Here is a 16,541-nt window from a genome sequence, read left to right as displayed (position 1 = left end):
TACCATTGCATTTCTGCTGTTGTGCAGAAACAACGGCTCAACCAGTCAGCTGCCCACCATAACTCCACCCCAACACGATAGCGTATAATACTGTTCCACGGAGATTGGTACACTGAAAGAACGGCGCCTAACATCTGGTACGATACAGTTCGGTCATCTTGTTGCCCTTTGAAGCATTTCTTCATAGGAATGCAAAAGAAAAAAAAAGCTTGGTTGAGATTGAGTTTTGCTTTAATTATGCTGCTGGGTGGCAGAGGCAGTGGGAGGGAGAGGGTGAGGGACAGGGTTCAGTCCACAGGCCCTCCCTGAGATGAAGTGGATAATTGAGTGTGGAATAAACACTGCCAACAAGCAGCCCCATTCAAACTCAAAGAGAGAATGGCGCAAGAAAGAGGGGGAAAGCGGAAAAAAGAGGGTGAGAGCGTAAGCAAAAATCCCCGCCACCCTCCTCAAGCGGTGGGGGTGGGGGTGGCTGCTATTGAAAAGCTATTAAACTTGCATTTAGCAGGATTGATTGAGAATGAAGAGGCCTATTAAAAGAGAGGGACAAGAGGACAATAGCGTGTCTCTGGTTGCCGTATGTTGCCCTCCTTTCAGCAGCTTTCTTTACTTGTGTTTAGGGGGGGGGGGGGGGTTGCTGGGGCGGGGGGGGGTAACCCTGTCTGTTTAAGCAGTCCAACCAAGAGAAGCAGTTCAGGAAGGGTTGGGGAGGTGGGGGGACTTAGCCCAGCCTGAATAGAGGCCTCTTTATCTCCCCCAGCCCCCTTCCCTTCCATTCTCCATTGAGCAACAATGAAAGAGAGAAGGAGAATGAGTTTTTCTTTTTTTAAAGTCTCCCGACTCACACAGAGAGCCCACTTAGATAACCAACCAACTGTCTCTTTCCCCGCCTACGGATTAGTTACCTCTGGAGTGCTGCCATCTTCCCCTACCCCGTATAGGATTTGTAATACTCAATCTTTATCATAGTGCCACAAACATTTGGAAACCGCATTGCTGTTGCGTCTCTCTGTGCGCGTGCTTTTGTTTGTGCGCGCGTGTCTGAAGGCCAGCCAACCGATCCATTGAGAGTGTGTACCGCACTTAAACACAGCAGCGCAACGGTGGCAGGTGTCTCTTCTGAATTTGAAGCGCCTCAAACAAAACGGGTCCTCGGGGACCTTCGGTGCTGTTTTAATTGTCTAACATCCATTTTTACTAAAAGTACACTGAAAGAGTGGCTGATTTTTTTTTCCCCCCTTCCGCTAAAAGTGATTCGTGCCAGTAAGCATACAACCATATGGACTTGGGAAAGAGTTAAATAAGTTATGAGGCAATGCTGACTCTTCTTCTTGGAAGGGATATTTATAGGGGGGGGAAATATTAAATGTTCACACAAGTCAGCCTCATCCGTCTCTTTAGAATGTCAGTTTATTGAGCCATCACCCTCACTCTGTCCAGGGCTACTTTCACGATCCTAACCCGACACACCTGCTGCCATTCACTTGACGTGGCGGCCTTGTGCGCAGTTTGTACATGATTTGCCCTGAAAATGTCAATTCTGGTCAGATTCACAACACCACGTTTCTCCTTCTGTCCTTGCAGCCGCCACCCGAGCAGCCTACTTCTCTCAGCAGCCTCAGGACCAGGTGGTGGTGTCTGGGCAGTCCGTGACTCTGCCATGTGTCATTGTGGGCTACCGGGGCATGGTGCAGTGGACCAAAGATGGACTAGCTTTGGGTGGAGAGAGAGATCTACCAGGTATGATCTGACTGGTTCTCACCCAGGATGGAGTACACATGACTGAAACTGGACCTTTAACGGACATTGTAAACATGTCAGTCCAGCTGTATAATCCTACGCCCTACTAACACACTCGGATCTTAATCAATGTAGTGACGCATTTAACAAGAACAATAAATGCACATACACTATTCACTGAAAATTAGGGATATTCAGCTTTCCTGATGAAAGGCACTAAAATCTTTACAGGTGAACTTAATTTGACCTTATATCGTTTGAATTCTGTTCAGTGTTTCAGTAGTACCTTTGTGCACAATTTGCTGTTCAATAACAAGGAACTGAACAGGTTACTGATACATAAAAAATTCCAAGGATACCCACTTCTATGCCTTACTGTGACTCTTCCAGTTTCTTTATCTCTGTTGCAACCTGCTGATGACACTTTATGGCACTCTAAGATCGTTGGCCACCTCCCTCTGAGAACATAATTTTTGAAGCCTTGTAATCAAATGTTAGGCGTCGTCTTTTGTCTCATGATGTCAAAATGTGAACGGCATGATGTTTGAACTATTTTAATATGAATTCTGATTAAGTCAGAAAATGTCTTGGTTATTTTGTGGGTCAAACTTCTGTTGTGAATGTTGCCATTCAGATCGTTGTTGGAGAAGAGCATGTTGTGTGGAAAAACTACTGAAAAAAACAAAAGCATGTGCAATCAAAAGCTTGGATAAGGTCAAATTAAGTTCGCCTGTAAAAGTGCATTTTAGGTTCATCCTAATATGTCAACTCAAAGCAGACTATCCCTAATTTATTGTGAGTTGACTGTAAAATCAGTCAGAGCGCTAAAGCTAACAGTACCAATCTGTGACATAATAAGGAGGGAAAATTCCTTCAATGCCGTTCTTTATGGTACTGTTCAGAGCAATTGGACTCTACAGATTGGACATTTTAGAACCCTTTACAACTTTTAACAATGGAAACCACACTGATACCGAACTGAACTGAACTGAACTGAACGGCACAGCTTGGAGCAAGCAAGGCTCCAAAATCTGAAAAGCAATATAGCACCTCTTAGGTCAAGTTCACACATTAAACAGTTTTTGTCCCAATTTTGCCCCTTTCCGACTAAGGATGTCAAACTTCCGACAATCTTATGAGATATAAGATAAGATCTCATAAGATTGTCTTGTGAAATAATCCTTATGTGTGAGGTGTGTTAAGAGTGATTTGTCCTGATAATAGGGTAAAAAAAAAACAGTCGTGGCCGACAATCTGAAATAATGAACATGTTCAATATTTCCGAACAAAAATCTTCGTGTGTGAGGGGGAAGCTGAGTTGTCCTGAGCTAGTTCACTTCGCAAAGTGTGACATGACAGAATGCACCCAATCAAAGAATCCCTCTGACTGACCAATGAGGAAGCACCGGTACATAAAACAAAGTAAGATCCTCCCTGATGTTCAGCCATTAATTTTCTGAACATTTTTTGCTTCCTCAGTCGGGTCACTCGACAATAAAAGTAGGTTGCCCAGATGGCATGAATTAATTTCCAAAGCAAGTATTTCCTCGCCAACATTGCCCCAGTCTCTGGTCCTCTTCGGAAACACTCGGCAACCATCAGTGCATACCCCGAAGAACTTAGTCGTGTTTGTTTTTATGAAATCACGTGTTATCACGTGAGAGCTCTCCGTCGGAGGATTGGATTCTTGACCGGTGGTGGAAGAGAACTTTATGTCTGTGGGGAGCTATGTTGAGATTATCTGAGGACCCCCACACACAATACGACAAAAAACTGTTTTTTTTATCTTAATGTATGGATTCTGCCAAAGATTAAAAAAAAAAAAGAAGAAGATTTGAAAAAATCTTCATGTAATGTACCTGGCCTTAGTGCAAGTACCGGCACATTTTCTTTGGGTGAGCTTACTAGTGTTTGTCTTACCCCGATCAATGGCAGGCCCCATTAGAAGCCAAGGCTCTCTTCTTTAACCATTTAGGTTTTACAAGATTGAATGGTGAAAGGTCAGCGACTGCTGCGCACACGTAACGTGATTTGCTGTTTAGCTTTTTAAGGTTTTTGTAGTAAGGTAGATAATCAATCAACTTTTCACACTGACATTTGATGGCGGAGGGACTGCCTCTTGGCCCCAGAGGCCCTGCAACCATCTTTATTGTGTCTGTGCTTCAAGGACAGACTCCTCATGCGTTTCATTTCCCACCTCATGCTGCTCTGCTCTACACACACACACCCACACACGCACACGCACGCACAATGGCTCAATCCTACCGAGGCGCCGCCTGCGTTCATTTGTGACTTAAACAGCTTTTCCACATTTCTTAGCGCTTTGTCCAAATAGGCTCCGTAGTTGTGTCATTATGTGTTTATTGTTGCTTGGTTTGTGGCTGACTGTTGTGCGCGCTGGCTTCACGCAGGCTGGACTCGCTACTCCTTAATGGGCGACCCGCTATCAGGCGAGCACAGCTTGCTGATCGATTCGGCAGAGCTGGTGGATGATGCCGTGTACGAGTGTCAGGCAACACAGGCGGGCCTGCGCTCCCACCGTGCCAAGCTCACTGTACTAGGTAAGATACGCAGCACGGACTGCCACAGTTTGGGAACAGTCCCAACACATCATACGAGACACAAGTATAAAGACGGGCATTATAAAAAAGGAAGTCATGCACAATGCGTAATTATCCCATTCAGAACACCAGCGGGCAGACAAATGAAATCTGTATTGCATTGTATACAATATCACTGACCTCTTTAAGGGCTTTACAATTAATAAAATGATTTCTTATCACCACTCAGCAATAACCTCTCAGTGATAAATCTAATTTCTTGATGGAAATGAAATGCTGGGGGCATAATTCTGCTAAAGCTCAGCCAAGAGAGCCTGATGGGGGAAGAAAAAAAGAAGAAGTAAACACTCTCAAGACTGTGGACGTCTTGGCTAATGTGATTGCAGGAATCACAAATGACTGGAGTAGTCACTTGAAAGTCAAGGTCTGCATAGTTAGCACATTTTACGGTGAGCCACAACATTTGTCAACCGCAAGGCAGTTTTTACATTAACGCGATGTGAGTGATCCACTTCTTCACGCAGACATTGAGGGGTGAGGAGTGGGGGGGATACATCAGTGTGTGTGTGTCTGTGCATTGGGTGGGTGGGTGCGGTGGGGGGGGGTGCACAGGTCTTGTGGGAATGAGCAAAGCACTGCTGGCATCTGGTGGCATCTGAAGGAATGTCACTCCCCATATATCTGCTTCAGCCCAGCACGCTCATAAAAGAAGCGAGTCGGATGATGATGGGAAACTTTTCATTCGTTTACTTATTTGACTGATAAACATACAGACTAGTTGTAGGCTACTGAGACGAAGGTGTATTGACTCATTTGTCAAACATATATTCATCTTTGATTCATGCTTGTTAATAAATTGTCTGTTTTGGCTTTTATTTGAATTGCTATTTTAAGCTAAAAGGAGTACCAAAATCACTTTCTTCATTTGTTCTTCTATTTCACTCTAGTTTTTCCACTGTAATTAAGTTGAGATTTCCTTTCAGTCGCACTGTAAATCTTTTCCAAAAAAAACAAATAACCATACGTTGATGAATGGATATCTATTTTTTTCAGTGGAACATAGACTGTACATCCTAATTGGTAATTCGTTTCCAATCAGGAATTTACTTCAACAGCCACCCCCCACTCCCTGTCAGTGAACGGTTGCCATTCCGCGAAAAATGTGCTACCATGAACCGGTTCCTGGCAAAAAAAAAAAGGTTAGGGACCACTGCCCAAGATGACTCCCTTGAGTTTTGTAGAGAGGGAAAAAAAATCACAATGAAGCCAGGTTGGCTGATTTGGAAGGTTGCTCCAGCATGGCAATGTTCTTCTTGGCCACGAAATGTCAGATGCTCACACTGAAGCAACCACAAGTTATCCTGCCAAAACTCTCGCCTCTTCTCGTGCAATAGGGGCGGTTTCACAACCGGCCGCACGATCGGGTGGAAGGTGGGTTCCAAGTGCCGGCTTCACAGATCTGTGATCTCCCTGGCTAACTTTAAATCACCTGCGGAGGTCTGCTTGCCGCTTGGCGGCAAATCAAGTCACACCCACAATGGCACAAAACGCCCCTTTTTTCGCCATGCTGTCCCGCATGCATGGGCTTTCGATAATACCAAAACTTAATCTAACCTGCCCCTGCGCAGATTTAGATGGAGCATTGCACCATTCTTGCCATGGCCACAAAAATAAAGCTCTAAGTTTATAGTACGGCTTTGAAATATTGTATACCTTTTTTTACATCAGTCCTGCAATTTTTTTGACACCCTTTATTATCACACACAAAGAAAAGTATGAGAACATCTTTATAAAGTGCACACAAATTGATCGAGACTGGTGGTGGATGGGAAATTGGGCTCTTTCGTAGACATAAATGAGAAAGAGGGCTTCTCAGGCCATATGTTTAGATGTAGGCAAAACAAGAGCTAAAGAAAGTGGGCGGGGGACTTTTTTTTCCCTGTGCATATGTATTTGTGTGCAGTTGCCTGCGTGCCAAAGCAATCCGGAGTCAACGTCTGGAGTGCAGTCAGGGGAATCGGCATGGAAATTAAAATCACCTAGCACTCGGATTCCATTAGTGTCCGCGCGGCAGCAACGGAAGGACCTCTGACAATTCAGACACACACAGTGAAATTGGTTCGGTGGAGGGAGTGAAAAAGGCCAACACAAACCCTACATTCACGCCGCTCCTCATTGGTCCGGGGAATGGACGCCCTCATCAGGGGTGGCACGCTTGGCTTGCCAGTTCTGTGTGAGAAACCATGCAAATAAATGAACAAATAAGCAATTCAGCCCAAACATCGCTCAGCAACAGTGGGAGCGATTGCAACAATAATGCTAAGCTCTAAGAAGGAAATAGAGAATGTGAAGTGTGTTATTTTCTCCTCAGATGACTATCACTTGAGGATTTTTCATCAGTGACAGAGCGTTAAACAGACGTCATCAAAAGAGGATACTTGTTTGCTTCTTTTAATGTCACAATATTGGGGATGTACTGTAACAAGATCCATTACTAGAGCTGGATCAGAAATTCATTTTTCAAGATAATGATACTCCCTAATTAGTAGAATGTTCCGATAATACATTTATTGTTGTTGTTGCATTTTACAGCGGTATTAAATTAAATTGAGGTTTATTTATTTATCCATCCATCCATTTTCTTGGAATCTTTTACTTGGGGCGAGAGCCTGGGTCCACCCTGGACTGGTCTCCAGTCACTCGCAAAAGCTTACAAATCAGTTCATTTGATATGTTTTGTACTGAGCGATGTATTTGTTACGGCTTTACAGTACCTCCTTCAGACCCCTTGGTGGAGGGAGGCCCCGTTGTGCGTCTCAAAGCCCACACGCCGCACAACCTCACCTGCAGATGCTACGGAGCCAAGCCCGCTGCAGAGATCACCTGGTACAGAGATGGAGAAGTCATGGAGACAGCCATTTACTCCAAGGTGCATGCAAGTAGCAAGCTCTCGCCATCATTTCCTCCCTAGTACTCACCCATGATGTTATAAACAAGAGAATTACGAGCAAAAACTCTTCAAATGCAGCCCATCTCGTTCCTCTACAGTTTCCCCGTATAGATTTCAATCACCACCCTTTTCTCCTAAGGTTTGTTCAACTCGCTCTCTGCAGTCCCCCTCCCATTTTGACTCACGCCTCTCCACTTCGCCTGCTCCCCCTTATACTCCCGCTAACCCCCTTGCTCCCCCCCCTCCCTTCTGCTAATGCAGTGACACTACAGCATAACTGGAGCATGCCAAAGCTCAGACAGGCATGAGGGTTTCATACAGTAGAGTTTTTGCAGAGAGCGAATCACCAACACAACAATGCAGAAACACAATGGGGGTGCGGCGGAGCGTGAGTCAGCCACGGCTGGGAAAGTGTCACATTTTTCATGCTCTCTGACCACGCTAAACGACGCTAAACACCACATTTAAGGAGCCGAGCGCTTGCACTGAGAGGGGACGGCGGGGGAAGAAGAGAGGGGGTACACATAAGAAAGAAACAAAGAAAAATCCCAACCACGATGAAAGGGGTCTCGTGCGATTTGATCTTATAAAAAAAAAAAAAAAAGTGTGTGTTTCTTGCTGAGGAAGAGAAAGAGTCGCTCCATTGATTTTGGTGTCCAGGAGAAAATGCCCAGCCTGTCTTTTCTTTTTTCCAGAAGATGTGACACTTCTGCCTCATACTGTCACCACCCCAAAACAGACTCACAAGCAATTTGGCCATTACACTATTTTCCCCTCTGTGTGTACGGGTTTGTGTGTGAAAGGGAGTGAGCAGTATGCATTACCCTCAGAATCTACACCTTGCCTCACTTAGGCGTATTGATTTCTGCGAGCAGTAAATAGATTTAAAAGACGATGACAAACAATGCGCTGACGGCAAACGCTCTCAGAATTGTAGGAACAGCAAAAAATCCCCATGCTGCATCGTAAAATATACTAATAGATTTCACCGCCGGTGCCAAAGAATTTTAAATTAAAATAGCGTTACTGGCGTACGCATAAAGGTAAAAATAAGGCGACATATAGATTCTGTACCTATGGCTTGCAGCTGAACCTAACAGCTACGGTGTATTGTTGCAGACATTGATGGAAGATGGGAAGAGGGAGGCAGCTGTCAGTATGCTTCCAATCATCCCAGAGGACAGCGACTCAGGCCGTACCTACACCTGCAGGGTTCTCAATCCAGCTGCCCCTGCTGGAAGACAGACATCCATCACTATCAATGTCCAACGTGAGTCACAAACATGCACTCGTCCGCATTCTCATCAAACGACTCGGAGAAGCAGTCGCGTCAATATCGCGCCTGCTCATTTTTGCAGACCCTCCATCGGTGGTTTTGTCAGTCCAGCCTCAGACAGTGACCGAAGGTGCCAAGGTTCTCTTCATATGCACTGCTTCAGCCAATCCGGAAATTATTGGCTACAGGTAGACGCACCCTATATTTAAATCATTTTAAATTAAGCAAATTGAAGAGTATGTATTGCCTCTGCTGATAATACACTGTGCTGAAAAGTACATAACCCTGAGAAGGGAAAAAAAGTGCAAGCGTTTGAATAATTTGCTTGAATGAGCCGCTTGATTGGCAGGATTTGATTATGATTGGCACACGCTATGAATGAGCTAATATCCACTTTGATACGCATGGCTAAATACCTTCCCCGAACTAATAATCTGACTGCATAATGTGATTATTCATCCGTCCCAGGTGGTCGAAAGGAGGAGTTCCCATCTCTGAGGCGAACGGCGACAGTCTGGAGGTGACTGTGGACTATTCCTACTTCACAGATCCGGTCTCCTGTGCCGTGTCCAACTCGGTGGGCAGCACCAATGTTAGCACCCTGGTTGATGTTCAGTGTAAGTCGAACTCAGCGACTGTAAACAAAGCTGTTAGATTGTATTAGGCGGTAAACATATTGATTCTAACTGTCTGCTTCCCCACAGTTGGCCCCAGATTGCTGTCGGGGCCAAAACCAATGACAGTGGATATCGGGATGGATGCAGCGTTCACTTGCACGTGGACTGGAAACCCACCCCTGACCCTAGCTTGGACCAAACAAGGCTCAAGCGAGGTAAGGCAATAGATAAGCATCTCAAAGATTCAACACTTCATCACTGATCACCGTCCCTTTAGAGTTAAACATTCACACATGGCCTTCAGGCATGACGCCTTCACACTCTTCTCTCTACACATTCTTCAAAAAGCTGCGCTCACCATGCTCCCTGAGGGATAGCGCCTCTGGCAGAGAACTGTCTGTCCACTGACAGATATACACAACGTTGCTGTGCTCAGACTGGCTGTCATTGCACTAACTCAATCAGAGCAAGAAGCAGTCAGTCAACCGGTGCAGTTAAAACATCCGCAGCTTATCAGGCATCAGGCAGCTCCATCAGCATTTGAATAACAGTTTCCTAGAAGAACATTACTATCCTGGTAAAAAAAAAAAAGTCTTCCAGCGCACCACATCAGCACGATCCCACCGGAGTGTCTTTTTCCCGGCCGGCTACCAATGCTACTTCTGAAGACAAGCAGGTGAAAATACCCGGGGTAAAAAACGATTCGAGAAGCCGTGAGCGCCGTCGTCGCATCGGAGAGCCAACACTTTTGGCCCCTCTGAGGGAGAAAGCAGACATTTTTCTAATCCACCCACTACGACTGACCCTCACATTGCCAAGAGTAATGGATTAATTGGGTTACTTTGTAAGTGTGTTGAAAAAGAAAAGTGGAGAGCGCGAGAGGGGACTGTGTGGAAATGGGAGGGAGGCCTGAGTGGAGGTAAATGGATTAAGCACAGCTTGATAGAATGACAGGATCAATGAGCTAAGGAGTGAGTGAGTGCAGCCGCTTCAGAGGCGCACTCACACCATTCCACGGTCTGTTGTGTCCTCACAATTTAATGACAACAATCTTACCAAGCAGCTACTCAGCCTGTGTTTGAGTGTTCAAATGTTGTGATAAAACACAACCAAATTGTGCCAAATCCAACAGCATCTGTAGCCGCTAGATGATGCAACCTTTCCAAGAAGTGCAAGAACGACACACCATAGTTCGGTTTGGAGCGGTAAACCCTTATCTGATTGGCATTTAACCAGCAGGTGTTTGGAAATGATGGCTGCATCAACTAGGTCAATAGGGACAACAACAAAGAACGCAGTACGGGAACGTCATGTGTTGCTATTATGAAGCATAACATTATTGAAATGGTGCATTTCGTTCACGAATAATCATTTTAGATATGTTTCTGGCGCCACCCTTAAATAAGGAGACTGTCAAGGGAAAACTGTTCAACCTAGAATACGAGACAGGAAAAGCACTGTGAAACTAAAGAAAGATACAATTTAATAAAAACGTGAATGCAGGGAGACAGTTCAAATACACCTGATGCCTCTCAGAAGCGTCTGCCTGTTTCTCCTTGGTACAGTACACACATGAACAGGCAGTGATCATCTGCTCCTCCAACCGCAGACATCTAACCTTGTATCGCAGCAAAGTGAAAGAAAGGAACAAGGTCTACTTTCATATCCTTGCATTTAAAGATTGTGTGTGGTTATAATTAACAGGGAAAGCATTGCAGTGCAAAGGCAATTTTTTTTCAAAACCGAGACTGAAGTTTAGACTTCGACAAAAGGACGCTCGAAAGTTGTACAGTGCAAATGTGTTAATTTGGTATCTATTTCGAACTTTTGACACAAGGCGACGTCTGTGCTGCTCAGTACAAAAAAGGTTGCACGGGTCATTTATCTGGAATGAAAAAGCTCCGGTCTCATTGGCCTACTCTGTCTCTCACCAGGTACTAAGTAACAGTAACACCTTGCAGCTCAAGTCTGTTACTCAGGCAGAGGCTGGGACTTACACCTGCAAGGCCATCGTTCCCCGCATTGGAGTGGCAGAAAGAGACGCCGCTCTGACTGTAAATGGTGTGTTCCCTTCACCAATGGATTACTTTGACAATTTTGTATTTTGGTGTGTCAGAATATTTTCTCATTTCTCTACTTGTGTTCTCTCTGTCTTTTTTTTTTTTTTCCTCTTCACACTAGGCCCTCCTATCATAACAGCCGAGGCCACACAGCATGCAGTGAAGCACTCCAAAGGCAAGTTGGAATGCAGGGTGGGAAGCAGCCCGCCGCCTTATAAGATCGTAAGTGAACCTCTTTGTCATTCACTCATGTTTGTGACATCCATTCTTCGCCACCCACGTGTGAGCTATCACTCGGTAGAGCGTTACCCCTGACCTCACCTTCACACCTTTGCAACAGGACATATTCAGCCCACTAATAAAGACATACACACATATTCAGCGGTGTAATTGCACTGGCATTAAATGAAGCGATAGGAGTCGGGGGAGCTGTGGGAGACGGGCTTCCTACGGGTTTCAGACAAACTGCATTCAATTAGCGGCCCGAGAGGCATCACTCAGCTGACCCTGTTGAACCACTGAATGTATGCTGGGCTGAAAGAGGATAATTAGGGCGCGGTAGGAGAGGACAGAGAGAGAGAGAGACAGAATGACCGGTGCTCTACTTGCAATGTGCTACAGACAGCAAAGAGGAGGCTCACTTCAGTGTGGCTACCTCACCCTCCTCAGGACTCACCTGCAGGGCGCACGTGGGAGGGTGCTAAAACATAAGCTCGTGAGCTGGGTCAAGCCTCGTAGCACCTTTGAGGGCAGCAGAAAGAAAGTAGTACAGAGAGCGATGTAGGTACCAGGATGAACTCACCAGTGAAGAAGTGTGTGTAGAAAAATCACGTACCCATCTATGATTTTGCTCCTTGCCACAGGTATGGTCCTTTGGAGACCTCAGCCTTTCGTCTGGTTCCTCTGGTCGCTACTCAGTCCAGATGGTGGCCAGTGACCAAGGAGTCGTGTCCTCTCTGGTGCTCTCGGAGACTCTGGCGGCTGATTTTGAGCTGCGCTACAACTGTACTGCTTGGAACAACTTTGGCACCGGCACCGCCCTGGTCACGCTCAAGGAACAAGGTAAAGGCACAACAACCTAACCTGCTAATACAATAATAATAATTATTATTATTAGGCCTCATTGCGGACAAGTGTTAGCACATGCACCTCGCAGTTCTGAGGATGGAGGTTCAAATGTGGGCTCTGGGCTTCTTGTGTGGAATTTGCATGTAGCTGTGTGGCGTTTTCTTCTGGTACTCCAACTTCCTCTCTCCTCTTTTAAGTTAATTGAAGACTCAATTTATTTTAAAAAAAATGTCTATGTCAGCCCTGTGTTTGGCTTGCAAGCAGTTCAGGATGTAGCCTGCTGCTCACCCAAAGTCACCTGGACAGGTTCCATCTTACTCGTGTCGTGTCCCTAATGAGGTTAAGCCGTACGGCAAATGGATGGATGGACTCTTATTATTATTCAAGAGCACAAAACTGTCTTCTTAACAATCCTAAACATGTCAGTTTGACTCATTTGATTAACAAATCAGGTTGATAGTGTTACGCTACAGTTCTGCTAGCTCTGGTGATTTAGCATTAATGGTATTCCAGCAAAAAGTAAAAAATCTGTGGGAAAAAAAATCTGTTTCTGTAACCAAGATGGAATCGTTTTTTTCTTTGCACCGGGCACCCCGTGCCTACAAAATTTCATTAAGAATCAGTCATGTACTTTTTGCATAATCCTGCTAGCTTACTCACCAACCAAAGGCAATCAAAACGTAAAACTCTCCCATGAAGCCCTTTGTAGGCAACATAATGAAACTCTCAATCCTTCTGCAAAGGACGCCAGATTAGGTAAAAGCAGAGCTCATGCCTCCCCTTATCTTAATTATACTCTCCTAATCGATATGATTTAATCAGCAGATGGTTAGCTTTAATGAATATGTTTGCCCTTATAACATAGATATTGATTGGGGACAAAAGTCAATTAGATGGAGTCATGTGTTTTAGGTTGGACTGAGATTCTCTATCACTGTCTCAGTCAAACCCAGCATCTCTGGCTGCATTCCACTAAAGTGATCTTAAAATTACATTCGAATGCTGAAGCCAGTGGAAGACTTTGTTGCCACAGACACCAAAAAGAAGGGCTTCTCTAGTAATTTACATCACGGTAGCGGAGTGAGGTCTCCAGAGAAACGGGCACTGGTATCTCCTGGAATCTCTAATTAGATTACTGTCTATTGCTTCATTGCATGTCAAGCCTTGTTACCTTTACTTCAGAGAGATTAGAGACAATAGCCAGGGTGTGTGATGCCAGATTGCCCGAACAAGCATACGTTTGTGGTCACGGTTAACTGAGGTTGCATCCTATAGGAACTGGCATTGAAGGGATTAGCTAATTAAACGGGAGTATCTTGCTCTTTCTATCAAATGTTTATCTTGTTCTTTGTATCAGATGTTTCTGACACACTTGTTACATTCAACTACCGGTAGCTTTTTCTTTCTTGTCCTGAGAACGCATCTAATCTCGCCCCCTTTATTCTCATTACAGAAGCCCCACCTATGTTGTTAATTGTTGGCGGATCGGTAGGCGGAGGCTGCGTCCTGCTCATTTGCGTCATCACACTCGTCTCCATCTGCTGCAGGCACACAGGCAAAGGTGAGCTCAACGGTCAGTATGGGACAGACGGGTCACTCGCCAATTTCTCCAAATCAAACAATCGCACTGCTATTTGAAATGATTCATAATGTCCTGTTAAATAACAACCTTTCCTTTTCATTTCCTGCAGGCAAAAGATGCACCCGGCTCTCCAAGAGCGACATCAGAGTTCAAATTGTTCACAGTGATCACAATGCCACACGTGGCAATGACGATGAGGAGGATGTCAAAGAGCCAATGGTAAAACTCCATTCTCGATACAGTCGTGTCATTCATAGCCAACATCACATCATGTAACAGAGAGCGGTCTTGTTCTTATTCAAGCGAGGTCTTGTTCGCTGTATTAATTCATCAAAATATGCGTGGTCTTCCCTCAGGCTCCAAATAGTAGCGAGTCTCCCGGGACATCTCGCACGGAACACAGTGATCTCTTGGAAGAGGAGGAGGATGAGCGATCGGACATCAAGGTAAACACTCACTTGAAAAAGACTGCCAGATAGCAAGAATCCATACTTTCGTTTTCAGTATCTGAGGTATGTCAAGTACTGAGGAGACGTTTACCTCTCTATGCCCTCAAGGATCCCACCAACGGCTACTACAACGTGCGTGGCCATGAAGATCGACACATACGCGGCGGCGGCTTCTCAGAGTACGTTCCAAACCCTCGGCCCGTCTACACACCATCGCAGCTGCCCTCCCCAAGCCCAATGTACGGCCAACATGGCACCCAGCCACGGGTCTACGACTTTGCCCACCGATATGCGACCAACACACTGACCCAGTCCACGTATGAGCAACAAGCCGCTCAACAGCAGCCCTCTCAACCAGCCACCATTTATCCCACTGACCCCGTCTACAGTGGCTCTGCTTACCTGCCGGCAACCTACGGCCGCGCCTTCACCAGTTACGTCAAGCCAGCCTCTTATGAGAAAGTGGACGCGTACGACCAGTCGGACGAAGCCAGCAAGGTGTCCAGCTCGTCCCGCTTCTCTTACGCCTCGTCACAAGTGTCCTCCCAACAGTCGGACTACGGCCGACCTTCACAACGTATGCAGACGCATGTTTGATGAGACAAGGGGTGTTGGAAATCAAAAGAACAAAAGCAATGAGTGGTTAAGTACGTCATCGCCGCATACACATGTGGGAGAACTAACAGAGACTTTGTTGACTTTGGACAAGTATTAAGAGGAAGTCACTATAAGTCGTCGGCATGGCGAAAGGAAGGATCATCATTCATGCTAAACAAAGGTGGAGATTTCAGCAGATTATCACAATCTGCTGAAATTCAAGTCAAACTCCTAATTCAAGAGTGATACCTCACCGGTTTATCTCTGCATGATTGACTACACATGACCTAAACATGTGGAGATACTCGATCGGTGGACTAAAGAACAGATAAACTTGACGAAGCTGCATTCAAGTTTACTTCGCGTCAACGCTAAATGTGAAACGTCGGCAATGAAGTTCTTACAGCTTAAAACGGACATGAACAAACTACCATTATCTGTCTTTTGCTGTTTTTGGCTGGCATGCGAGAGGAATACTAAGCACATTTGTGTGTCGAGAATACCAACAAAAGACTGAGCTAGCCACAGAAACAAACTAACCTGCGCAATTTTGGAATACTTTGGCCTGACCTGGACCCTAAAAAACAACCGGACCACAAAGTGTGAAAAGGAGCTGAATCTTAGCCTTGATTTCCATAAAGAACTGTATGGTAATTGTGTGTTTTAACAAGGAGGCAAATGAAAAGGCCATAAAAACCCAAAGATGGTGACCATTTTACAGGGTTGGGGTCCCAGTACTGCATTCCTTACCCTGGTACTGTTTTCTACAGTGTTTTGTGATTGTGGAGCAGGGTAAAGTAGGGTACTTACCAGAACAATCAAATGTGATAGTTTGTAAGTAACACGGTGGCAATCTTGAAATTGAACTGAACTTGAATGCCATGTCAGGTGGGGCAACATGCCAGGCAGTCGTCAGATGGACGGTTTACATCTATATCAAATGGTCTCAAAATGTTTACAAGAAACAGTACTACCCTGGAAATATCTGTACAAATGGCCTAAGACCATGTTTTCTCTCTGTTGCATGCAAATGATGTGTCTAGTGAAAACCTTCCGCATTTAGAGTCATGTCCATTTCATGTTTGAAACGTTTGTTTCTGCACTTGGCTCAGTTGCATTCTACCTTGTGGATATTTCAGTGTATGATGCCTGTACTGCCATTTGACGCTTGTTGCCAGGCAGCCTGACGAGAAGTAAAACTAGATAGTGGAGGCAAAATCATCGCTTGTCTTTATTTTTATATTTTATATAAGCCTTAATGTACAGCGTGTAAGCTGCTCTATTGTAAAATATCTTTATATAACATATGTATCTATCTTGGTTGATTTATTTGTTGACACAGATTTTTCTTGCTTACTTTACCAATCATTGAATGCTTTTTTCCCCCCGTTATTTTTACCTCGACTAATTGCCATTTGCTTGTTCATTCTTTTAATGTATTAAGATTTTTATTTGCTAAAAATTAGCTACCATCGCTTGTATCTTTGTACACATATTTATATTTAAATAAAACCATTTCCGATAAAGTCAGCATTCAGTGTGGAATTTTGAGCAGCTCCAATGCAGAGGGGCGACAATCAAAGCATCCCACGTAGCAACAATGATGAATACGTAAATTAGCAGCGCTGTCTATGTTGATTT

General features: G+C 44.9%; 1 protein-coding gene and 1 long non-coding RNA gene across 3 annotated transcripts in view; one reads left to right on the top strand and one right to left on the bottom strand.

Annotated features, from left to right (window-relative positions):
* The window catches only part of kirrel2 (kirre like nephrin family adhesion molecule 2), a 42,360-nt gene extending 25,868 nt beyond the window's left edge, over nt 1-16,492 (top strand). The window contains exons 2-15 of one of the 2 annotated variants that reach the window (XM_086037523.1): nt 1,585-1,740; nt 4,152-4,301; nt 7,073-7,230; nt 8,371-8,521; nt 8,610-8,715; nt 8,996-9,144; nt 9,232-9,359; nt 11,079-11,205; nt 11,326-11,426; nt 12,068-12,266; nt 13,726-13,845; nt 13,964-14,073; nt 14,211-14,300; nt 14,412-16,492. In XM_086037523.1, coding sequence (XP_085893649.1) covers nt 1,585-1,740; nt 4,152-4,301; nt 7,073-7,230; nt 8,371-8,521; nt 8,610-8,715; nt 8,996-9,144; nt 9,232-9,359; nt 11,079-11,205; nt 11,326-11,426; nt 12,068-12,266; nt 13,726-13,845; nt 13,964-14,073; nt 14,211-14,300; nt 14,412-14,900 — 2,234 coding nt within the window. In that variant the 3' untranslated portion in view covers nt 14,901-16,492. The remainder of the gene's footprint in view (nt 1-1,584; nt 1,741-4,151; nt 4,302-7,072; nt 7,231-8,370; nt 8,522-8,609; nt 8,716-8,995; nt 9,145-9,231; nt 9,360-11,078; nt 11,206-11,325; nt 11,427-12,067; nt 12,267-13,725; nt 13,846-13,963; nt 14,074-14,210; nt 14,301-14,411) is intronic. The other variant, XM_086037524.1, reaches the window with a different exon arrangement.
* Nucleotides 5,831-7,424, bottom strand: LOC147143835 (uncharacterized). Its single transcript, XR_015087787.1, has 3 exons — nt 7,280-7,424; nt 7,076-7,184; nt 5,831-6,530 (listed from the first exon to the last, which is right to left on the bottom strand). It is a non-coding gene; the product is annotated as an uncharacterized LOC147143835 (long non-coding RNA).
* Nucleotides 16,493-16,541: the final 49 nt, after the last annotated feature.

The sequence above is a fragment of the Filicampus tigris genome, chromosome 8, assembly GCF_054856515.1.
Source record: "Filicampus tigris isolate MCC_2025a chromosome 8, RoL_Ftig_1.0, whole genome shotgun sequence".
NCBI lineage: Eukaryota > Metazoa > Chordata > Actinopteri > Syngnathiformes > Syngnathidae > Filicampus > Filicampus tigris.
Note: the sequence above shows the minus strand (reverse complement) of the source record. Positions and strands in the feature narration are given on the sequence as shown.